A 25560-nucleotide genomic window follows, 5' to 3' on the forward strand; every position below is an offset into this window, starting at 1 on the left:
TAGACGTCGCATCTTAAAGGGGAAAACCTTACGTTTGCGTTAAAGTGTTTTGACGCGTGTACCTGCTGTGCTCGTATGCGACCAGGCCTGGTGATTCAGTGTCACGGATGACGGCCGTCCGCTACGTGTCGTCAGTCGCTCTGCAAGTGAACCCCGTTCTGGCGATGTTCAGAAGCGACCCCGTGGCTCACCGCTCATTGCTCACGCTGATTGTCTATGGGCCAGGCTTTAGGTCCAACCGTCCGGGCCACCTCTAGAGATCTGTACACGTTTGGATTGTAGTGTCAATATTGCTTTGTAACTGATGTGGCCACAGCCAGCACGGTCCAGACATGACCTCTCCCCACTGACCTCTTCTGTTACCACATAACCGAGCCGAGCACGGGGTTAAGCCAAAACGTGATAAACGGAAGGTTCTGTAACAGAGCAATGATGCAATGATGCAATTCCAACCGTTAGTAGAGACCCAGAATTGCCTTGACCAAGACAATCGTGGCACAAGTGGATATTTGACCCCTGCTCGGCATGAGGACTCCACAGTCGCATGCGTGTGAGAGTCACCAGCGTGACCGGGACGTGCGCCGGTGTCGTTTGCTACAGCCTCAAATGTGACTCGCCTTTTAAATAAAAGAATTCAGAAAATACTTGTTCGGTTTTTTTTCTTCACGTGCCGATTTACAGTTTGAATTTTTTTCTTTTTTTTTTACCGGGCGTTGGGGTTGCACTTTCGTGATTTCTGTCTCGGAAAAAGATAGTTTTACCCGCCTGGACGTAAACCCTGCAGCTACGTACGGTGTGGCAGACGTTCAACATATGTACAGAAACAGAATATTGATTTATACTGGAGAAGTCCGATGAGCTATATAAGCTGTTTTTCACACATGTCCAATTGGGGCGGGTAAGAACGTTGCAACAACCAATAAAAAAAACACGATATGGGTGCAAAGTACAAGAAATGCAACACAAACGAAACTATTTTTGTTTATTTTACCAGGTAAGGCCCACTGAGCTATATATAGCTATTTATTTCAGAAGCGACCTGGCCACAGATGATAGCTCAACAAAGTAGCTTATGTGGAAATGTATACCAGCAAAATAATCTAAATGCAGGTTTCTTCGCACATACGTGACTCAACCACAGACTCCCGCACGTTATCATCCTGGCTGCATCGACTTTTTTGCGGTCAAGGGGTTTGGATCCAGGTCCCTTTACAAAGTTTACAGGATGCAACCGCACGATATCCCCATCAAGCGGCCCCATCAGTGGCCAAGAGAGCGGTGTCCAGGGTTCTCACACGTGTCCTCCAACACCGCAGGGACACTGAGGCTGCATCCGTTCCTCCCTTAAAACAACCGCCATCTTTCCACCCCTAGCCAATCGTTCTTCCTGCTACTGCTCCTACTCCCTGCCCCTACCCCCCCGCTACGGACCAGGCCAACCCCAAACCCCTATCACTACACCAACCCCTATCACCACCCTAACACCCATCACTACCCTATCGCTACCCCTATCGACAGGCCTACCCCAACTCCAAACCCCTATCACTACCCCAACCCCTATCACCACCCTAACCACTATCACTACCCTATTGCTACCCCTATCACCAGGCCTACCCCAACCCCAAACCCCTATCACTACCCCAACCCCTATCACTACCCCAACCCCTATCACTACCCCAACACCTATCACTACCCCAACCCCTATCACTACCCCAACCCCTATCACTACCCCAACCCCTATCACTACTCCAACCCCTATCACTACCCCAACCCCTATCACTACCCCAACTCCTATCACCACCCTAACCCCTATCACTACCCCAACACCTATCACTACCTCAACCCCTATCACTACCCCAACCCCTATCACCACCGCAACCCCTATCACTACCCCAACCCCTATCACGACCCCAACACCTATCACTACCCCAACCCCTATCACTACCCCTATCACGACCCAACCCCTATCACTACCCCTATCACTACCCCTACCTCTATCACCACCCCAACCCCTATCACTACCCCAACCCCTATCACTACCCCAACCCCTATCACAAACCAACACCTATCACTACCCCTACCCCTATCACTACCCCAACCCCTATCACTACCCCTACCTCTATCACTACCCCAACCCCTATCACTACCCCAACCCCTATCACTACCTCAACCCAAATCACGACCCCAACCGCTATCACTACCCCAACCCCTATCACTACCCCAACCCCTATCACTACCCCAACCCCTATCACTACCCCAACCCCTATCACTACCCCAACCCCTATCACTACCCCAACCCCTATCACTACCCCACTCCTTTCACTACCCCAACCCCTATCACTACCCCAACCCCTATCACTACCCCAACCCCTATCACTACACCAACCCCTATCACTACCCCAACCCCTATCACTACCCCTACCTCTATCACTACCCCACCCCTTTCACTACCCCAACCCCTATCACTACCCCAACCCCTATCACTACCCCAACCCCTATCACTACCCCAACCCCTATCACGACCCAACCCCTACCCATATCACCACCCCAACCCCTATCACCACCCCAACCCCTATCACTACCCCAACCCCTATCACTACCCCAACCCCTATCACGACCCAACCCATACCCCTATCACAACCCCAACCCCTACCCCTATCACCACCCCAACCCCTATCACTACCCCAACCCCTATCACAACCCCAACCTCTACCCCTATCACCACCCCAACCCCTATCACTGCCCCAACCCCTATCACTACCCCAACCCCTATCACTACCCCAACCCCCATCACTACCCCAACCCCTACCACTACCGCAACCCCTATCACTACCCCAACCCCTATCACTACCCCAACCCCTATCACTACCCCTACCTCTATCACTACCCCAACCCCTATCACTACCCCAACCCCTATCACTACCTCAACCCAAATCACGACCCCAACCGCTATCACTACCCCAACCCCTATCACTACCCCAACCCCTATCACTACCCCAACCCCTATCACTACCCCAACCCCTATCACTACCCCAACCCCTATCACTACCCCAACCCCTATCACTACCCCACTCCTTTCACTACCCCAACCCCTATCACTACCCCAACCCCTATCACTACCCCAACCCCTATCACTACACCAACCCCTATCACTACCCCAACCCCTATCACTACCCCTACCTCTATCACTACCCCACCCCTTTCACTACCCCAACCCCTATCACTACCCCAACCCCTATCACTACCCCAACCCCTATCACTACCCCAACCCCTATCACGACCCAACCCCTACCCATATCACCACCCCAACCCCTATCACCACCCCAACCCCTATCACTACCCCAACCCCTATCACTACCCCAACCCCTATCACGACCCAACCCATACCCCTATCACAACCCCAACCCCTACCCCTATCACCACCCCAACCCCTATCACTACCCCAACCCCTATCACAACCCCAACCTCTACCCCTATCACCACCCCAACCCCTATCACTGCCCCAACCCCTATCACTACCCCAACCCCTATCACTACCCCAACCCCCATCACTACCCCAACCCCTACCACTACCGCAACCCCTATCACTACCCCAACCCCTATCACCACCCCAACCCCTATCACTACCCCAACCCCTATCACTACCCCAACCCCTCTTTAACCACTCCTGCCTGTTCTCCTGTCACCATAACTACACCACCACTTTTAATAACCCCACTCTTTATCGCGTCCACAAGCATGTTATGTTCAATTTCATAAATGCTGTCAAGCCTGTTGAAATAAGCTGCTGCTCTCTATATATCTGTGTCGGTGATTGCAGTGAAAGACTCGGTCGTGCTTCGTTGTCTGATGTGTAGAGTCAGAGTGAAGGAGCTTTTCTAATACACGTGTAGTAAGCGACTTCCGACCCACGTCTAGTAGAAGGCTTCTTATTTATTAAGAGCACGCAGGGCGATACATTTCGTAACGCGGCTACACCTAGGCGGAGCTGGTCTTGCAGAAGAACAGCCACGTGGTCGAAGACGAAGAGATGATGACAGCAGAGACGCAACCAGGACCCAGACCCCACACTAACAGCCTGAAGCTCTGGTTTGGCGCTCCTTATATCTGCCTGGCGTTGCCAAGCTCCACCTCTGGCCACGCCCCCTTTCTAGAACCTTCTAGACCCTTCGGGACGGTTCCCGGAGCTTCTTGACTGACTCTGCCCTTGACCTTTACCCCAGATACGCCCCTTCATAATAAGGCATTATGTAATGCAGCTTTAACCGTAATTACCCTTACAGGCCGGCAGGTGCCACACTGTCATTACACACGTATGTAAAATTGAGAAAATACACGCATGTGTATTAGAAAAACCCCCGTGGTTGGCAAGACTCAAAGGCTCGTGGAAAATATTGGGTTAGGTTCCTGAAAACCCCCGTGGTTAGGAAAACCGTGTTTGGCAAAACTAATAGGCTTATGAAACGTAGAAGTTAGGTTCCTGAAAACCCCCGTGGCTAGGGAAACCGTGTTTGGCAAAACTAAAAGGCTTATGGAAAGTAGGGGTTAGGTTCTGCAGCGGCGGTTAACACTTCCATCGACGCCTAACTACGCACCCTATGCATTCGGTAAACTTGAGAAATACGTCCAGTACCGAAGAACACACGGTAACCCTGTATGAACAAAAAATCGTATTAATTACCTTTAATGTTGATAGTGAAGTCCAGATAACGTTGACAGTGACGATGACGATGATGGTGATGTTAGGGAATGGAGAGGGGGGACTCTGCTCACACAGCCCAGATGCCGTTCTACCGACGCCTCACTCTCTCCGCGAGCGAGACGAACGTGCAACTCAACTTCACTTATGAAAAAATAAGAATAGCTTTTACCCTTTCTGGCAATAAAACAGGTGTCAAGATTTTTATTTAAATTTTGATTTAAAGCTTTCATGACTGCAGTAATTCATATTCTTAGCTCTTCAGGTAAAGTCTTTACCGAAAGAGCTAAGAATATGAATAGGTGTCAAGATGTTCAAACACAAAATAGAAACCTTTTTTGCAAGGAATCAACGTCGTTTCTTCTCTCTAAAGACAACTACAGCCCTCACCGCGCCCTCTTCCTCACGCGCCGCTTCACCTTCACCGCCAGCTCGACGCTTTAGGGGCCTTGATTAAGGGGGACATTGAGTGGTGTTGTAAATACCGCACACTTTCACGAGGTGCAAATGAGAGCACCACCGCGTTTTCACGGCTGATGCACAACTGAACGACGGGGCTAAGTAGAGCGATACTCTTGACTTTCGTCCACTTGACTTTCGTCGCTCCGCCCTTTCGGCCGTTCTCAACTACAACCACGTTTCAAATTTCGTCCACGCGGCTTTCTCTTCCATCCGGTTTCATCCCCAAGCTTCCGCGACGGTCGCGCCACGCGCCGTTTTTCTCGTTCAGTCTTTGAATAGAAGTCGCTCAGTGAGCATCTCCTTTGTTTATTTTTCTGTTATTTCTGTTTATTTAGGTTTCGCACGCACGTGTTATATAGTTACTGTAGTTATTTGCACGCCGTTTTTTCGCCAGCCAAAATACATTTGCAAGCTAAATAAAGGCTCTGCTTTGACATTTGTCCATTTTTGACATTCGTCCATGCTCCGGTCCCTAACCAGATGAAAGTGCAAGGTATTCCTGTACTATTTCTTTGCTTCTTTCGGTAAAGTCACGTAGATAGAAAAAAATAATAATAAAAGTCAATAAAATAAAAACTACGACGTTTCGATCACAACACAAGCGATCGTCTTCAGGAGGAAAAAGAATATGAATTCCTGCAGTCAGTAAAGTTTTAAGTCAAAATGTATTCCTGTAGTTTGTAGTGGTGGGTCCCACGCACTTGATGCGCCCCTGGTGGCGGATTACTTGAACAAGGCGGGAGATTTGAAGTCTCGGGCAGCGGCGGGAAAAACAAAACAGGCAACTGGAGAGCAACACACCTAACATTAACAGGTCCCTGCAGGGTGGGCTGGTACGACAAGTCTCTGCGCTGTCTATTGCTGATTTTACACCCAACAGCACGAGATTTCACTTCGTTAAAGTATTGAAAGGGGACGGACGGACGGACACATTAATCTATTGCAGGCTGGTACACTCAGTTTACAACTTCGTTCCTACCAGTAAAACTAACGATAACATATTCTTGGTTCTTTCGGTAAAGTCACGTAGAAGGGAAACAATAAAATAATAAAAATATAAAACAATAAAATTATCACGACGTTTAGACTGCAACACAAGCAATCATCATCAGGTGTGAAAACCACAGCAATATTTTTTTTTATTTTCTTGCTGTGGTTTTCACACCTGACGATGATTGCTTGTGTTGCAGTCGAAACGTCGTGATAATTTTATTGCTTTATATTTTTACTATTTTATTGTTTCCCTTCTATGTGACTTTACCGAATGAACCAAGAATATGAATCCCTGCAGTCACGAAAGCTTTAAATAAAAAAATAAAACTAATAAAGTTGTAATAGATTGTATATATATTTTTATAATTGAGCAAGGTTTATTAAAAAAAACTTTGGAAATGAGACAATGGCAGGGAATTCTAAAGCAATGTGAGAGACTCTTTTTTTTTTCCGGTAAAGTCACGTATAAATAAGAAATAATAAAATAACATAATAGCGTACGACGTTTCGGTTGCAACACAAGCAGCCATCATCAGGTACAGAAGAGCTAAATTTACGAGAGAGGGGAAACACATAACCTCAGATGTATACACAGACACCCAAGTAGGGGAAACTAACACAGATACAACAGGGGACACAGAGAGAGAAGCATACCAGACAAACAGGGTTTAGCAAACTTTTGGAAACCATATAAAGCAACACAGACGGTCGGTCAAAAAACAATAAACGCATAGTCCGGTTGATCACGCTATTTCAAAGATTGCTAAATTGCAAGTTCATTGATTCTTCTCAATGCGAGATAATCAAAAGTAGGATTGTTTTCACATTCAGTGCTGTGGTTGAACACAGTGGGCGGGAATCAACGATGAGTCTGGTATATTGAGTCCTCGACACGGCTGAAGGAATCAATGAGTAAAGCTCTCTGGAAGGGTAAACCATGGTGATAGCAATCTTGATTTGAAGCCTTCGTGACAGCAGGAATCCACACTCTTGGGTTCTTTCGGTAAAGTCACCACGTGGGTAGAAAAATAAAATAAATCACGACGTTTCGGGCGCAACACCAAGCGTCCGCCATCAGGTGGGAAAGTTGCGGTGCGCCCGAAACGTCGTGATTTGTTTGATTTTATACCTACGCGACTTTACCGAAAGAACCAAAGAGTACTGTGATAGCATTAGAAGAGTGATAAGGGATGACTGGCCAACGGTGGGCTAGTGACTGGAGTGTAGCAGTGCTGGATTATTACACTGTGGAACAACAAAATATTTTTCTTGGTTCCTGGGTAGTGTTATTTTCTAATTGCTTATGCCTCAAAGGTACAGAAAATGGCTATTATTCCCCACAAACTTCGGGTTTTTTCCCCTCCACGTGTTCAATTTTGTTTTAACAATCATGAACCTCACCCATTTCCCCTCAGCATCAGAAAAAGAGTAGCACGCAGCCAACCCCAGCTGCAAGCAATATTGAAATTCCTCCATGCAACTATCCTCAGCTATATTCTTAGTTTTTTCGGTAAAGTCACGTTGAAGAGAAACAACAAAATAATAAAACATTTATAAAACAATAAAAAAATTCTCACGACGTTTCGACCATAACTCAAACGGTCGTCTTCAGGAGATCAACTTCCACGGTAAGTCCCCTGAAGACGACCGTTTGAGTTATGGTCGAAACGTCGTGAGAATTTTTTTATTGTTTTATAAATATTTTATTATTTTGTTGTTTCTCTTCAACGTGACTTTACCGAAAAAACTAAGAATATGAATTACTGCAGTCACGAAAGCTTTAAATCAAAATTTATCCTCAGCTAGCTAACAACCAGGCCACTGTGGGTTTGAATGGGGTCCCAGATGGACACCCACCACCGGAGTGTAAGAATGTCAGACGGATCTTACAGATGGGCAAGTCGATGGTCAGTGGGGAGATCAACTTCCACGGTAAGTCCCCTACCCCGTGCAGACGTCCGCACGTTGAGAACTGCCTCACGTAAGATGGCCGCCCGATACCCCCCCCCCCGTGAAGCGCGGGTGTCCCTACGTAAGATGGCCGCCTGCCCGCCCTTACCTCCATTAGACGCGAGATGCAAGCGTCCCTATGTAAGATAGCCGCCCGCTCTAACCTCCATTGGATGCGAGATGCAAGCGTCCCCACGTAAGATGGCCGCCCGCTCCAACCCCCCCCTCCTTCATTGGATGGGGGGGGTGGGAGTGCAAGCGTTGGATGGGGGGGGGGTGCAAGCGTTGGATGGGGGGGGCAAGCATCCCCACGTAAGATGGCCGCCCGCTCCAACGCCACCGCCTCATTTGATGGGGGTGGGGGGTGTAAGCGTGGGGGTGTGAGCGTCCCTACGTAAGATGGCCGCCCGCTAGCCTCTCCTTCCTCGGTGAAGACGCGCGGCAAGATTCGCGCTGCCCGCTCCCCATGTGCGCGGCTGTTGCAGTTGCAGCAACAGCAACAACCACCACCACCGCCGCCTCCGCCGCTGTTATTCTTGTTGCTGCTGCTGTTGTTGTTGTTGTGTCCCCGAAGCCTCCGTCGCATTGGGCTGCTCGCGCGCTGCGTCTCCGGAACTTCGTTTCGCCGTGCCGAGGCAAAGAAGCGGCCCTTGGCGGGAGACGCCGGCACCATGCCCGGCACAGGCCTCGCCCTCAGGTAACGGCGCTGAACACGTTGACACAGCCACGGAAAACTGTTTTACCCACCACTACAGCCGTGCTAACTCCACTGCCGTGCGAATGCCGAACCATAAGCCGCGTCTTGTCACGGGAGATTGGCCACACATTCACCGCGATGGTGAAGGGAGGGAGGGTGGGTGACCGGCCATTCAGGGTAGTAAAGTATTAAACTTTATCTTCTTTGGTTCTTTCGGTAAAGTCACGTAGAATGAGAATAAAATAATAAATTGATAAAATAAATAACACAATAATATTCTCACGACGTTTCGGCCACAACACAAGCGGCCTTCATCAGGTGAAGGGAGCGAGACTGTCTGGTAGGACAGCGCTGGAGTGACAGTCTCGCTCCCTTCACCTGATGAAGGCCGCTTGTGTTGTGGCCGAAACGTCGTGAGAATATTATTGTGTTATTTTATTTTATCAATTTATTATTTTATTCTCATTCTACGTGACTTTACCGAAAGAACCAAAGAAGATGAATCATTGCAGTCACGAAAGCTTTAAATCGAAATTAATTAAACTTTATGTTCAATTTTTAACCAGATAAGGCCCACCCAGCTAGTGAGGTGTTTTGCACTGGGCTACTGCTGTTAGCCGTGGCCCGGAATCTCAACTGGGGGGGGGGGGCTGACAAAGAGTTCAGTGCGCTAACCGTTGCGCCACCATTCCCACCTCCCGTGACAAACTTCATTCGCCACGCTGATCGGCGCCGGTTGTCAAACGGTTCGGGGTGACCGGCCGTTTGCAGGAACGTTTCAAATATCACAGGGCTACTCTCGATAACCACTGGCTGCAAAGTTGTGCATGTTATGTATGTGCTGTATGGTTTATTGTTAAAATTGAATCACAGTTCCTATGATCACTGTTGTTACATTGTTTTTATGGCTTTATTTTTGGTGATTTCGAAATCGTTTTTTGGTTTTGGCCATGTTTGTGTTTGTTGTAGTACGGCGTTAGACTGATGGCCTTAATCTAAGTTGTCTTGTGGTTGTTGTTTGACTTGCATCCCACTGGGATTTTTGTACACAGCGTTGGTGTACGGCGCTTTTTCTGGAATATTTTGATGTTTTTTGTTCCTGGATTCATCTGGTGGAGCACCAATTGGGTCGAGGCTCAAAAGAAAGCCGTCCCTTGGTGTGGACAAATCGGTTTCAAGGACAGTGCCACATATATTATCATAGTATGTTTTTTTGTTTGCATTTTGACTGCAGGTATTGTAATAAAGTATTAAATCTTTCGTGACTGCATCAAATTACTCATTGTTTTTTTTCCGGTAAAGTCACGTATGTAGAAATACAATAAAATTATATTAAAACAAAAAAAACAATCACGACGTTTCGATCACAACGCAAGCGATCTTCATCAGGTGTCAAGAACAAATCACGGAGGTAAATACAACAAAAAGATGAGAGACGAGAATTCGGTCAGAGACATGTCGCTTTGTCTCCCCGATATAGCAGTCACCGCAGGTACAACTCAATTTGTAAACCCCGGGGTACTGCAAGTCAGGAATGACATCCTTCACGGATGGGATCAGATCATCCGGGGTCACGAGACAGACAAATTGAGTTGTACCTGCGGTGACTGCTATATCGGGGAGACGAAGCGACATGTCTCTGACCGAATTCGCGAGCACAAATCAGATCCGAAACGCGGCAGAACGAATTCTTCTGCCGCGGCTGATCACTGTTACAACGCTGTGGGTGATCACGATATAATTTTCTCCGATACCAAGGTTCTTTGCAAACCCACGGGTTTTTATCAGAGATTTGTTCACGAGGCAATTCAGATCTACAAACAGACACAATTTCAACCAAGAAGATGGTTTCAAATTAAGCAACCATTGGAAAGATGTTCTAAATCGAACCAAACGTTAAACTAATTTTCAATGGTACAGTATATTTTTCTAGTAGTGGTACCCCAAACTTTCGCAGCTCTTAAAAATTCCCTTTTCACACCATCAATAGGTAAACTCCCCCTCCCCCCCTCGCCAACCGGCATGTTCACCCGCATGTACACCACCTCTACACCGTTCATCATGCTAAGTCGGCCAATCAAATGCTAATTTTTTATGCTAATTCCTTTGTCAAGGCACCTTGTTTCCTCGCACACAGCTTAAAGGTCGCGGTCTGAGCGTGGCTGTGTTTCACTCCAGCGCTGTCCTCGAGACAGCCTGGTCCCTTCACCTGATGAAGGCCGCTTGTGTTGTGGCTGAAACGTCGTGATTTTTGTTTGATTTTTTACCTACGTGACTTTACCGAATAGAACCAAAGAGTATTATCTCATTTGTTTTTAGTCAATACACACGTTATTTACACGAGTTAAAACCGTGTTCCTAGAGTGGGTTGTGTGTGTGTGTGCCGGCATCGTGCTCCAAATTGGCCATGTTCAATATATTGACCTGCGATTAACGCAACATCGCCTCCCCGTACTGGCAGACTGATGCCCCATTGTCAAGTCAGTGGTGTGTTGGTGGACACCTTGTGCTGCACGGGGACAGCTGCCACTGGGAACAAGATGTTAACTCCCTCACCTGGTATGCAGGAGGTCGTGGTTTCCATCCAGACCCTGACAATGCCTCCCATTGTATTTTTGGAGTTTGCGTGTCTCTCCCCGTGGTCGCGTGGATTTGTCTCCGGGTCCTCCGGTTTTCCCCTCCACAATTCAGAATCGACATCACGTGTTGAGAGTGTTTGGCGACTGCTATAAATTTCCACGTGATATGGATATTTGGAGTTTGCGTTCTCTCTCGGTCCCCGTGGTCGCGTTGATTTTTCTCCGGGTCCTCCGGTTTTCCCCTCCCCAATTCAGAATTGACATCACGTGTTGAGAGTCTTTGGCGACTGCTATAAATTTCCACGTGATGAGCCCGCTTAGTTGAGATATCATTTGTGGCTAGGTTGCTTCTGAAATAAAAGAGCTATATCGCTCAGTCGGCTTTAGCTGGTAGTATAAAAAAAATAGTTTAATATAGTTTGAGTTTGCCACGGGGCTCTCCCTCGGCAAGACTGCAGCAGGTATTGGAAGAGTAGATTATTTATGAGATACGTTAAGCGTGTTGAGTTGCTGGAGACATTTCTACAGTTACCTATGTGTGTGTCCCTATTTGTGTCTCTGTGTTATCTCTGCTTATGTGTCCGTCTGTGTGTCTCTGTTTTTGTCTCTCTCTCCAATGTTGCACTCTTTGGAAGAACGTAATCAACCAGGTAGGGTGTTGACTGTTATGTTAGCCGACTCTCTGTGTTGTATTGCGTTATATTTCTAAGTTTACTAGGTTTGTTTTCGCTTTCATTTGTACCTGATGATGATTGCTTGTGTTGCAATCGAAACGTCGTATGCTATTATTTGATACATTTTTTCTTTCTACGTGACTTTACCGAAAGAACCCAAGAGAGTATTACCTCGTTATTCGCGAGGGATACGTTCCGGAGATGCTCGGCATTAGCAAAGTTTTGCGGATAATGATATTGGCCTAAATAAATACGTTAACAAGCTTTCTCTCTCATCACTTTGTCTCATCACTTTCTTTCTCTCTCGATGCCGTCGTTCGGAGTTCCAGATGCCATTAGCGGATAGCCAAAATCGCGGACAGCAAGTTCATGAATAATGAGGGAATGCTGTACACACACACACACACGTGTTTATCCTTTCATAATGAGAGCTACTGTCTTCCCCATTCCCCTGCTGCAGGAGCTGCCGTGAGCTGTGGAATATTGTCCTTGGCAGGAGTGCACTGAGGGAAGAGGTGGGTGAATCTGAAATCCCACTATGTGTGTATGTACGTTGAACTTCTTTCGCACCGTACGTAGCCAACCGTGCTAATCGGAGGTGCGGGGGAAGGACAAAGACACTTGGCCTGGTATCCATCTTCCATTATCATCGTTGTTTAGCCTATGTCCCACTTATCACTATCAGGCGGTCTGTCGATTCCTCTGACCAAATCAATCTAAATGCTCTCAAATTCATCAGATTTGGGTAACTTAGCTGGGTTAACAGGTGACCACCATGCATTAAACAGGTGTAATAGGTTGCTTTTTGACCTAGGTTGTCGGCTGAAGGCAGTGCAAAAATATAGATCGTTGTACTGTACTATGCTCCCAATAATTTTTCCCTACCTTCACTAACCTTTACAAGCATTTCAAATGTTTGTGTATGCTCATTGCATGCTTGCTATGTAAAGGAAAGTGACACTCGGGACAGCCACGCATATTAGATGTTGCCTCTCAATGAATATTCCAGGTGAAATATTTAAATTACTAAATAATACTGCACTGACCAACGCAGTGACATTATCCGACCAGCCCCTTATTCAGTACAGCATGGGGCTGGGGGAGGCCCTCAACCAGCAGTGGATTGACCAAAATGGGGCTGTACATCTACCGTATTTTTCCGCATATAGCCCGCATACGCATATAACCCGCAGACGCATATACCCCGCAAAAATAGCATTTTGTGTAAAACAAATTTCAGATAGCCCGCACCTCCATATACCCCGCATGAATTCATATCTTTAACGTCGTTACCGCAGCTTCAGTCCATCATATTAATACGAAGTTTATATTTGTAATACATTCCACTATCAGCTATTAAAATTTAAATCATAACGTGCACAAAGAAAACAAGCTAACCGGAAACGAGTGAACTTAAAACAGTAAATAAGTAACAAAAGTAAATATCCAATAAATAAGTAACACATAACTGGTAGATAAGTAAGTTCAGTTTTAGCACTGGTAGATTGCGCACTGCGCAGACAATAGCGGCACTACGGTAACGCCGTCGCCTCCCCTCCACCTCTCCCCCCCCCCAGCTCTCCCGTCGCCGGTAAACACGGTGCCGCCCACTTCAAACATTGTCGTTTTATTGTACAAACAATTGGAATAATTTAAAACGTGATAACATGTGCAATTTTAGTGTGAGTGGCTTATTCAGCAGTGCTTTAGTCAAAGGTACGTGTTGCATAGTGAATAGTCCTACCATGAAAAAATGTAACGAGTTATGACATGTCACACGTGTAAAATATTTTTGGGATAGCCCGCACCTCCATATATCCCGCAGGGTCTTGTTTTGTTTGTAAAAAGTGGTATACCCCGCGGGTTATATGCGGGAAAATACGGTATTTGTAGGTGACTTATTTAAAGCAGGTGAGACCCAGTGAGACTTCCAACGGGGTGTTTTCAAGTCCTGGGCCGTAAAGTTAACAGCATAAGCAGAGATGCATACTGTATTGCTGACGCAAATCTCGGTGATGTTTTGCTTTTGACGTTGGAGCGTTGAGTTGTGGCTGAGTTGGACAAGGGAGATCTTGGCTGCCAAGGCGTTGACACGTGTGTGTGTGTGTGTGTGCTTTCCCTCTATGTGTTGTCAGGAGCAAATTAAGGATGAGCTCGACAAGCACTTTGAACGCCTGGAGCAGGGATTGGCTTTTTTCAAAGTGCCCAGGTAGGAGGTGTGTGTGTTTGTGTTGGCACTGTGGGGGGCATAGGTGGTGCATCTGCCATCCATCTCAGTCAACCCATGGCACCTGTGTTTGTCCCATGACCTCTTACCAGCGGGCCTTCGACACTTCACGTGGCCGTAAAGTCCACATAGCCTGGCCCAAGCGCCATGGTGACGTCACCGCCACTTAGTAGCAAATGGCGGTTGTTTTTTGTGTTGCTGCTTGTAAACTAAAACTAAACTATTTTAATTGTACCAGGTCTTCTGAAGCGACCTGGCCACAAATTATAGCTCAAAGAAGTGGTTTATGATCATGTGGAAATTGATAGCAGCCAAATACTCGAAACGCATGATTCTAAATGTGGAGGGGAAAACCGGAGGACCCAGAGAAACATCCACGGGGGGGGGGGGGGGGGGGGGTTGGGGAGAGAGACACGCAAACTCCAAACTCCAAATATACGCGCGTCAGAGGCGGGATCGAACCCACGACCTGTATCCCAGGCGAGGTAGTTAACATCTCGCCACTGTGGCAAGATGTAGTTCGGGGTACGTCATCATTGAACGTACACGTACGTCATCGCAACCGCGAGAGGGTTCATGTGATGGTTTTGTTGTGCAGTCGTGTCATTGAGTGGCAGGTTTGTGCCAGAAAGGCATTCAGTATATAAACCAAATTATGTGTTTACTTGACTAGATTCTGGGGCAGCCCAACCCGGGACTTGCCCCAGTATTTCAGAATCAGAATATTTATTTATACTCGAGGAATTCCCAGATGTCCAGTAGGGGCGGGTAAAAACGTTACAACAACAACAAACAAAAGTCACGTTGAAGGGAAACAAAAAATATATATATAAAACAATAAAAATTCTCACGACGTTTCGACCATAACACAAACGGTTAACAACACACCTGAAGACGACCGTTTGTGTTATGGTCGAAACGTCGTGAGAATTTTTATTGTTTTATATTTTTATTATTATTTTATTGTTTCCCTTCAACGTGACTTTACCGAAAGAACTAAGAATATGAATTACTGCAGTCACGAAAGCTTTAAATCAAAATTTAACAACAAACAAAACAACAAACATGATAGGAGTGCAAAGTGTAGGAAAGGTAAACAAATCACCCAAACACACATACAAACAAAACTCAACCATCCCCATCCTACCAGGCAAAGCCCACTGAGGTATTAACTTATTTTTCAGAAGCGCCCAGGCCACAAATGATAGCTCAACAAAGTTGCCCATCGTTTGAACATTTATCGCACCGAAATAATCTCAATCGTCTTTTGAGGACACGCTGCGTACAGAGGCCTCTCCCCACGCGGCCGATGAGATACCAATGTCGATGGTTCGTCTTAACTTACAGCGAATGCATGCCACTATCCCGCAGCAACGCCTCCGCGCAGAAGCTGCAGGCTGACAAGGAGGCGGATGAATCCCTCAAGGGCTTCAGCGTCAAGCTCAGCGAATTCCTGGTGAGGTGTCGCTCGCGGCGGTTTTGTGTTCGAAAACGTCGCGGCAAAGTCGGTCCGACGGAGACGCCAGCCAACGCCCTCGGCCTCGTCCGATTTCGGAAGCTAAAGCAGCGGGCGTTTGAGCCTGGTTGGTATTTGGATGGGATGCCCGCCTGTTAGGCTTGGGTTGCAAGATGGCCGTTAGATGGGAGGGCAGCCTGGCCCTCCCCTCGCATCTCAGGCGACTCACCTCCGCGCACTCTGCCCTTCTGCTCACTCGACTCACCTCCATGCATCCAGCTATTGCTCATCTCACTCTACTCACCTCCGTGCCCTCCAAACTCTCCCCTCTCATCTCACTCTACTCACCTGTACACACTCTCCCGCCTCTTACCTCTCATCTCGCGCTACTCTCCCCCACGCGCCCTCCAACCCCTCATCTCATTGTACACCCCTCCACTCTAGCAACCATCTCTTTATCAACCTTTAATCAACCGGAAGTCGTTCATTCTCCTCTGCTGCCGCCAGGGTCTATAACTATCTTCCCCCAGCTCCCGGTGCTGTTGGCTCCCTGCTCCTGTTCAACTCCAAGACACTTCCTCTTCTCGTCTGCCGATGGCCAACACATGCCCACTCTATCTCTCGAGCGTCTTGTGATGGAGTCGTATTTAGATGTTCTATATTAAGCAATGAACACAATTTATTTTATTTTATACCTACGTGACTTTACCGAAAGAACCAAGAGCATGGATTCCTGCAGTCACGAAAGCTTCAAATTAAGAATAAACACAAATTCAATGTTCTTGTAATGGATTCTCGAATCTGGATGTGCGAAGCGCTCATTGTTAACCCCCCACATTGTTGGGGTTGTTCTGGCTACCCCAGTTTCCTTCCACGTGTAACAACAACGCTGACGAAATGGATTTGGCCAAAATTCTCAATGAAGGACCCTCCTGAAATCGCCTTGAGCCTCAGCAAGGCTTTCAATTAAAAGGCAAAAGCCACCGAATGCAATGTAATCGCGTAACAATTTAATTATAATCTTGATCTTATTGTTGGTTCTTTCGGTAAAGTTTTGTTTTTATTATTTTATTGTTTTCCTTCTACGTGACTTTACCGAAAGAACCAAGAATATGAATCCCTGCAGTCACGAAAGCTTTAAATCAAAATTCAAGAGCCGAATGGCTCACGGGGCTATACCAAATGAATGAAACTGAAACTGAAACATATTGAAGTATCTCACAGCGCTGTACATAAAAATAAAACAACACTCACAAACACAGATCAAATGTAAGCAAAGTAGAAAGCCTACAACTATTGACATGAATGACCTGCCGTGATTTTGGCGTCGCGTCATTACCTCTTAATTTTAAATGTTTCTCATTTCCCCCCCCCCCCCCCGTCTCATTCGAAACAGTTTTGTTCGCCCAAACGCAACGGTTGCACGCGTGGCCAGGCCGAAGCGAGCGAGTGAGTGAGTGAGCGAGGAGGGAGTGAGAGTGAAGACTCTTTGCCGTTCACAGGGACTGGATGAACTCCAGAGCTTTGAGCTGCTGCACAACTTCCTTCAGGAGGACTACCGCGCCGCCCAGGAGCAGCTCAAGGTGGGGCCACGCCCCACTCGGTTGCACCGCCTCCATTGTTTCTTATTTATCTGTTTATTTATTTATTTGTTAGGTTTTTCATTACTATCTAGACATTTTTATTTTATTTCATACTAGGCTTTACTACCCGGCTTCGCCCGAGACTTGGGTTCTTGTCTCGGATTAATACACGGCCTACGCGGAGGGTTGGGGTGGGGTGGGGGATGCGTGACGTTAGCAGGCACACTGCGTGACGTCACCGCTCACTTGCCGTGCAAAATATATCCATTATTGCGCCCCCCCCCCCCCCCCCCAAAATACAAAAGTCTATTTTTATACTTTTTGCATTGTGTACAGTCTGGAAGCTACCCACATGCCAAATTTCAAGTTTGTTGCATGTTGGAAAGTATGCTAAACATTTCGAACAGACACACATTCACAAATTTCCCTGTTATACATATATCTAGATTATTATTACTCGCCCCCCTCCCCAAACACAACGTGAGCCCGGCACGACAACGCCCAACGCCTTGAAAGGGAACAGAAACCCCCGCGGGCAGCAACTTGAAATTCGGCGCGGGGGGGGGGGGCGGGGGGGAGGAATTGGCACCCCGCTGCCCCAGTCAAGTGAGTTTTCAGTTTCAGTTTATTTATTTTGGTATAGCCCTGTGAGCCATTCGGCTCTTGAATCGGGTGCAACCACAACAAACAAAAAAACAAAAACACGAACAAGAAAAACATCTTAAAGTGACTTTGTGTTGACTGTGCAAACAGAATATCCATGAAAAAAAAACAGCAAAATATTCCTGAAATAGCACCGTACACCGACGCTGTGTGCAAAAAAATCCCAGTGGGATGCAAGTCAAACAACAACCACAAGAAAGCTTAGATTAAGGCCATCAGTCTAACTCCGTACTACAACAAAACAAACATGTCCAAACCAAAAAAACGTTTCCCAAATCACCAAAAAATAAAGCCATAATTGCAACGTAACAGTGATCACAGGGACTGTGACCGAATTTTAACAATAAACTACATAAATAACATGTAACACCAAATCCTGGAGCCATAGCTGGCTGCATGAGTTACTCCACAAACAACAGGCATCAGTCGGAGTGGGGAGGGGGGCTTACGGGCGGGAGTATCGCTCGGCGGCTCGGTCCAAGGTTCCCCTCTGCCGTGTGCCTTCTCGAGCGGCTGCCACAAACCACGCCTCGTTTTTCCAGTCTTCCCGCTCGCGGTTCGTCCTCGCGACTCTTCACTCGCAGCTGTTTCCTAGCGTGCTCCCCATCGCGGCTCTTCCCCCTTGTCTTCTCTCTCTCTCACAATTAGTTCCCCTCTCATCTCCTCTCTCACAATTCTTCCGCTCTCATCTTTCCCCACTCGTAACTATTCCCGGGTATCTCACCGCTCGCAGCCGTTCCCCAGCACAAGAGCAAGTCGCGAAGCCCTTGGTGTTTTCCCATGACCTTTTGCTGCGGAAGAGTCTGCGCTTGTGCTGAACTCGCTCGCTTCCGTGCTTCCACCACAGGCTGTGCTGGAAGATGAGCGGCACTCGCAAGCGCTGATGGTGAAGGTAAGTCTCCGATTCACTCTATTAAACTGCTAAACTATATCTATTTTTGCCGAGTAAGGCCCACTGAGCTATATAGCTCTTTATCAGAAGCGACCTGGCCACAGATGGTAGCTAAAATAAGTGGCTTATGGCGTGGTATTTTATAGCAGCCAAATACTCATGTTTCTAAATGTGGGGGGACACGGAGAAAAATCCACACGGCCACGGCGAGAGAGAGAACATGCAAACTCCAAATTTACGGGTGTCAGGGTTGGGATCGAAACCAGGACCTCCTGTACACCAGGCGAGGTAATTAGCAACTCCTAGCCACCGACACACTTTTGTGGCGAATCAGGGTGTGTGCTGGCCGCTTGCGGTGCCACGGTTCGGCATCACGTCTGCTGGACGCTCGCGATCGCCCCGTTTGCTGCCTTGCAGGTGCGGGAGTACTACTTTGAGGAGCGGCTGTCGCTGTTGCGCTGTGTGCTGCACCTGCTCACCTTCTTCCAGGATGAGAGGCACCCCTACCGGGTAAGCTTCTCCGGCTTGTCGTTGGAGCTACCCCAGCGCTGCTGCTGCTGCTGCTGCTGCTCCTGCTGAGCGGTGGTTATTTACCCCGAAGGATGAGGATTTGCGCGCATTGGGTGCTTGCACTTCTCTTCGTAACTCCCGAGTGAGCGCCGTTGCGTTACATCTCATCTCGGACGTTTCGGTGGCCCTGTTGCTGTGTGTAGCCAAAGGGGGGGGGGGGACCCCCAGTGGCAGCTCTCCCTCGTGTGAGTGATACCGACCAGCAAGTGGGCATCAGCCTGCCATGTGGTTTTTTTTCTTTCTTGCAATTGGCTTGCGAGAATTTTTACTTGGCATATTTGGACGGTGTCGCCCGGCACACACATGGCCTCCTACCTTTTTTATCGCGTGAAGTATTTTGAAGGCCCACTTCGCAGCGGAAGGCATATTTTAACGTATTGCCATTGGCGGCACAGCGGTGGTGCGCGGTATGAAATACATTTCAAAAACATTTCCGCAATAATTATTCGCAAACCCCGGTCAGAAAATCTTGCGGGGTGGTGCGTCAAAATCAGTTCTTACGATGTAAAAGCAGTCGGAAGATGGACGTTACGAGCAGCGAACGCGAATCTTCGCAGTCTGTTGCCCCATAGCAGCACCCAGCCTGATGTTGATCGGCTGGCTGCGTGTTCCAAAGGCTGATATGACTCGTGCCCTGGACTTGGTCGGACAGTTCCTCGATTCAGACGGACCCAAATCAACGGTCAATATTGACCTGTTTTAGCAAGTCTCAGTAGGCTCAATAAACCTTCGAATCACGTGAAACGTGGCAACAGACTCAATTAATATACTGACAAACAGATTTGCTGATAAAAATTTTGATTTAAGACTGTTTTATGAGGACCGGTGTGTTATGCTGCCCGCACGTCCGTTCATGTTGAATACGTTTGCTGTTATTACATTGTGCTGCACAGGGATGGGTGCCACCAGGCGGTCCCCTGTGCAGAAGTGGGCTTGGGCAGGACACACGTCATGGCTGGAAGGGATTCAGTTGTTAATAACAACGATGGGGCGGCAACTAAGGAGCGTACCGTGTCCACCTCGGAGATGGAGCGACTAAATCAGCCGGTGTGCAGTTTGCTCGGCGGGTCGTTGGATCTGCGAAATCGTGAGAGCTGCCGGTTGTTTTGGGGCGATCATCCTGCAGCGGATAGACCGTGGCCTGCCGCCGCCGCCGCCGACGAATGAATGGACGCCAACGAAAGACGCGCCTTATTGTCGATGTTGTTGGTCCCGCGGGGGGTGCCGCAGGCCGTGTACGCCGACTGCCTGGAGCGCCTGCAGCAGAGCCTCACCTCGCGGCACGTGGAGCAGCTGGAGGAGCGACTCGGCTTCCGCTCGTCGCTCTGCCACTTCCACGGGAACATGGTGGGTGGGGGATGTACGACCCCGGACTCGATTTCCACCACCGTACTATAGACTATAAATAATTTTTTTTAATTTTACTGGGTAAAGGGCCCCGCTGAGCCTACGAAGCTCTTTTTGTCAGGGAGCGACCTGGCTATCACAAATTGGCGGCTCGGCGAAGTGGCTTATCGACGTGCGGAAAATTCTAGCAGCCAAATACTCTAAACGCGTCTTGTTGATTCTGGACGTCGAGGCGAAAACCGGAGGAACCCAGTGTATAGACATGCAAACTCCACATACATAGGCGTCGTGGTCGGGATCGAACGCACAAACCCGCTGCATACCAGGCGAGGGAGTTAACATCTCGCCACCGAGCCGCGTCAGGAGCGCGCCGAGCCAGCCCGGCACCGTTTGCCGAGCCAGCCCGGCACCATTTGCCGAGCCAGCCCCCCCCCCCCCCCCGGCGCCCCTCGGGAGGTACCACGCTTATTGAACGCCCACTGGCAGAAGCCGTTGCCGGGCGGTGGTTGGCGACGCTGCACGTGGCAGCCTGCAATCCGGAACTGGAGGCACCGAGGGTTGGCGAATCGGACAGATGGCAGGCAGTGGTTTCGAGATTCTCTTCCGGTGGGCGTCGAGGGGAAGGGTGGTGGCCTCACGCGGTTGTCGGCTGCTGGCGCAGGCGGAGCGGCAGGCGGCGTGCTGGGCGCAGCAGTGCCTGCGGGAGCAGTGCCTGCTGCTGGAGCTGCTCTTCCTCTACTACGTCTACTTCGAGATGAAGCCACACGCGCTGCTGCGCCTCGCGCGCCTCTTCCACGCGCAGAGCTTCGGCCTGCGCCAGCTGCAGGGGCTGGAGGCGCCGCACGAGGGCAGCGCCATGCTCGTCAGCCGCGTCGGGTCAGTGGTCAACTCCGTGCGTGTCTGTGTGTCTGTGTGTCTGTGTGTGTGTGTGTGCAGTGGCGCACCGTTCCACACCGTGTCTGTGTGTGTGCATTGGCCCACCGTTCCATACCGTGTCTGTGTGTGTGTGCGGTGGAGCACCGTTCCATACCGTGTCTGTGTGTGTGTGCAGTGGCGCACCGTTCCATACCATGTCTGTGTGTGTGTGTGCAGTGGCACACCGCTCCACACCGTGTGTGTGTGTGTGTGCAGTGGCACACCGCTCCACACCGTGTGTGTGTGTGTGTGCAGTGGCACACCGCTCCACACCGTGTGTGTGTGTGTGTGCAGTGGCCCACCGTTCCATACCGTGTCTGTGTGTCTGCGTGTGTGTGCAGTGGCACACCATTCCATACCGCGTCTGTGTGTGTGTGCAGTGGCACACCGCTCCACACCCTGTCTGTGTGTGTGTGTGTGCAGTGGTGCACCGCTCCACACCTTGTGTGTGTGTGCAGTGGTACACCGTTCCATACCGTGTCTGTGTGTGTGTGCAGTGGCCCACCGTTCCATACTGTGTCTGCGTGTGTGTGTGTGCAGTGGCGCACCACTCCACACCGTGTGTGTGTGTGTGCAGTGGCGCACCGTTCCACACCGTGTCTGCGTGTGTGTGTGTGCAGTGGCGCACCGCTCCACGCCATGCGTGTGTGTGTTAGTGAACAGCACCTACGAAGGCTCACACGGCGAACGAGGAGTTGGGTGGCTAGCACCACCACGGCCGGCAGGCTGCCTTTGTTTCCCCAGTGGCAATGTTTACACATGGTACCTGGTGCTTATTTGAGGCCGAGTTGACCAAGGGGGGAGGCTCAGAACGGGTTCAGATATTAGTCACCGATGTGAGCGATTACCCGTTCACGGCCGCCGGGCTAGAAGCACCTCGGATGAGCACGGTTGGCTAGGTACGGTGCAAAAGAAGTTCTACACATATATATCCACACGTAGCGCAGCGTGCTCGCGACTACACTTCTGCTTTCCAGACACCCATGCACACCCTGTGCCCACACTCGGTGTTTGATGGCCTCGTGTCCCCCCCCGTGTGTTGCACCGGTTGATAGGTACTTCTGCGCGCTCCTCCTCATCGAGGGCATGGACATCGAGTTCCTGGCCAAGTGCGCGCAGGGCGACTGTGTGGAGCAACACCAGCTGGTCAAGGACGAGGCCGTGTTCAAGGTGAGGCGCGGCGGCGGTGGTGCCCGATGTCGATGGTGGTGGAGTTATTGATGGTGGTGGTCCTGGGCCCTCCCCTAGGTCGACTCAGCCTTTAATGAGTACCATGGTGCGGTGTGTAAACATCGCCCTTTGGGAGACAAAGTCGGCCGGGTGTGGTGCTGGCGACCCACCCCCTCGTTTGCCGTGCCGGCCTTTATCGGCGCTACTCGCTAACACCGCTGGATCGTGGTGGTGCCGCGTAAGGCTACACGGAGGCTCTTTATCTGTGTTCTATTGTGTGGTCCTGCTCTTTAAGAGAGTGGAGGGGTTCCTATATCTGAGCAGTGTGTGAATGGCTATTTCCGGTTTGGCTGCAGAGGTCTCGCTGCAAATCGGTTAGAGCAGCATTTATCTTTTCAGCAGCTGCTTAACGCTCTGTGGAAGCTGCCTGGCCTGTCGCTGCGCACAAAGCTCCGGGACTTCTCGGCCGCAGGCGCTACTCGCTAACAGCACTTGCTCCAACGGTGTCTTTGTGCACGCGGTAGTGCACCAGTACGAACTCGGCGACACGCGTTCGATTTCCCATTCATGGTTAACACCAGTAACGATTATTTAAACCGGTCCTGGGCCTTCCCTAGATCGACTCGGCCTCAAATGCGTACCTGGTGCAGGGTGTAAGCATCGCTATTGGGGAGACAAAGGCGGCCGGGCACGGTGCTGGCCACCTTACCTTGTGGTTTGCCATTCCGGCCTTCGTAACTGCTCGCGAAAAGAGCGCTTGAAAGCGGTGGTGCCGAGTTAAACGAGGACTTGCCGCATTGCTGTGAATAATGGTAGCGTTGCCCGTGCTGCTGCTGCTGCTGACGACGACGCCATTGCTGCCGTGGGCTCCGTGGTCCGCCAGGAGCTGGACCAGCTGCTGCAGAGCCTCGGCGACCTGGAGATTCACGGCCCCGTGCTTCTCGCGTGGGCCATGCTGCGCTACAAGGCGCTGCCGGACGACCCCAAGTCGGCGACCCGCCGCCTGGGCCGCTCCGCCGTGCAGCTGCAGGCGTTCCGCCTCGTGGGCCGCCTGCTGCGGGCGCCCGGCTTCAGCGGCAGCGGCGTAAGGCAGCGGCGCACTCCCCGTCGCCTTCCTGTCTTGCGTAGATTCGCGTAGCGCACGAGAGCGTAGTGGTTGAGCTGCAGAGTGGGGTTGTTAGTAAAAGTCGTTATGATGACAGGTGGACAGGTGGGAGTGGTTAAGGGAGGGGTGTTGGGGGTAGTGAAATGGGTCGGGGTAGTGACGGGGGTTGGCGTCATGATGTGGATGTGATAGGGGTGAGGATAGTAGGAGTTTGGGGGTAGGCCTTGTTGTAGCTGGCGGGCGCGGGCAGGGAGTTGGCAGTAGGGGTAGTGGTAGCGGTTGGGGGAAGGGTGCTTGTAACTTGGGCGGGGGTTAGGGAGTAGCAGGAGGCTTGGAGCGTGGAGGAGGCAATGGGGCAAGTAGTGAGAGATGAGAGAAGTGAGATCAGGTGTAAACGGGGATGCATTCACTCTTCAAGGAAGATAAATTGGGGGGGCGTGCGGTTTCGTTAATAAAATGGAAAAACCGGTGCACTCCTCTCCCCCGAGTTAACGCGGAATTCGGGACGGCTGCGCTGTTAACCGTTTCCCATTCCGATGATGCGCATCATCAGTTTTTAATTCCGATTCGGAAGAAAATTTTAATTAGGACAACGTCATCGCTACCGAGGCTCCCCCGCAAGGCCGTGGCACAGTGTTGGTGCCGGCTATCGTAGAGTGCGGCGGTCGTGCCGCTGCGGCCCTCTACGGCGAGCAGCGACGTCTTTGAAAACAACAACGACGCCAACGACTGCGCCTCTCTAAATAAAACTAACGGCCGAGTCGCCGCCGCCGCCGCTCAATCGCGTTCACGAGAATCGGCGGTGGAACGGTGACTGCCCACAACCTGCGAATCGCGGGCGTCTCGGAAACGGTGCAAAGGGTTAACGGCTGCGATGGTGCGAGCGGCGAGAATTACTGCCGGCTGTCTGTCTGTCTGTCTCTCTCTGTGTCCCGCGCGCGCGCGCGCAGTGCACGTCCAGCACAGCGCGAGCGGTCGTCTACGGCCTGCTGTCCTTCGTGCTCGGCCTGTTCGACGAGGGCACGTTGGGAGAGCCCCAGGTGAGCGAGCGACACTTGTGAAACGCGCGCACGCACGCGCGGGTCCACAGCCCAGTGTCTCTGACCCCTGAGTCACGGCTCAGTGTCCCCTGACCCCTGAGTCACAGCTCAGTGTCTGACCCCTGAGTCACAGCTCAATGTCTCTGACCTCTGAGTCACAGCCCAGTGTCTCTGACCCCTGAGTCACAGCTCAGTGTCTCTGACCCCTGAGTCACAGCTCAATGTCTCTGACCCCTGAGTCACAGCTCAATGTCTCTGACCCCTGAGTCACAGCTCAGTGTCTCTGACCCCTGAGCCACAGCTTAGTGTCTCTGACCCCTGAGCCACAGCTTAGTGTCCCTGACCTCTGAGTCACGGCTCAGTGTCTCTGACCCCCAAGCCACAGCTCAGTGTCTCTGACCCTTGAGTCACAGCTTAGTGTCCCCTGACCCCTGAATCACAGCTCAGTGTCTCTGACCCCTGAGTCACAGCTCAGTGTCTCTGACCCTTGAGTCACAGCTTAGTGTCCCCTGACCCCTGAGCCACAGCTCCGTGTCTC

At 50.1% G+C, this 25560-nt stretch overlaps 1 protein-coding gene across 3 annotated transcripts in view; it reads left to right on the forward strand.

Moving 5' to 3' along the window:
• Positions 1-8471: 8471 nt before the first annotated feature.
• NUP188 (nucleoporin 188) overlaps positions 8472-25560 on the forward strand; it is a 57485-nt gene continuing 40396 nt past the window's right edge. For 2 of the 3 annotated variants that reach the window (XM_076053185.1, XM_076053186.1), the window contains exons 1-12: positions 8473-8801; positions 12515-12569; positions 14190-14263; positions 15653-15737; positions 17240-17320; positions 18831-18875; positions 19293-19385; positions 20676-20792; positions 21454-21668; positions 22763-22877; positions 23761-23961; positions 24933-25022. In XM_076053185.1, the coding sequence (XP_075909300.1) occupies positions 8776-8801; positions 12515-12569; positions 14190-14263; positions 15653-15737; positions 17240-17320; positions 18831-18875; positions 19293-19385; positions 20676-20792; positions 21454-21668; positions 22763-22877; positions 23761-23961; positions 24933-25022 (1197 nt within the window). In that variant the 5' untranslated portion in view covers positions 8473-8775. Of the gene's footprint in view, positions 8802-12514; positions 12570-14189; positions 14264-15652; positions 15738-17239; positions 17321-18830; positions 18876-19292; positions 19386-20675; positions 20793-21453; positions 21669-22762; positions 22878-23760; positions 23962-24932; positions 25023-25560 lie in introns of all 3 variants that reach the window. The other variant, XM_076053187.1, reaches the window with a different exon arrangement.

The sequence above is a fragment of the Petromyzon marinus genome, chromosome 59 (assembly GCF_048934315.1).
Source record: "Petromyzon marinus isolate PM22_M1 ecotype Great Lakes invasive population chromosome 59, UKy_Petmar_22M1.pri1.0, whole genome shotgun sequence".
NCBI classification, from domain to species: domain Eukaryota; kingdom Metazoa; phylum Chordata; class Hyperoartia; order Petromyzontiformes; family Petromyzontidae; genus Petromyzon; species Petromyzon marinus.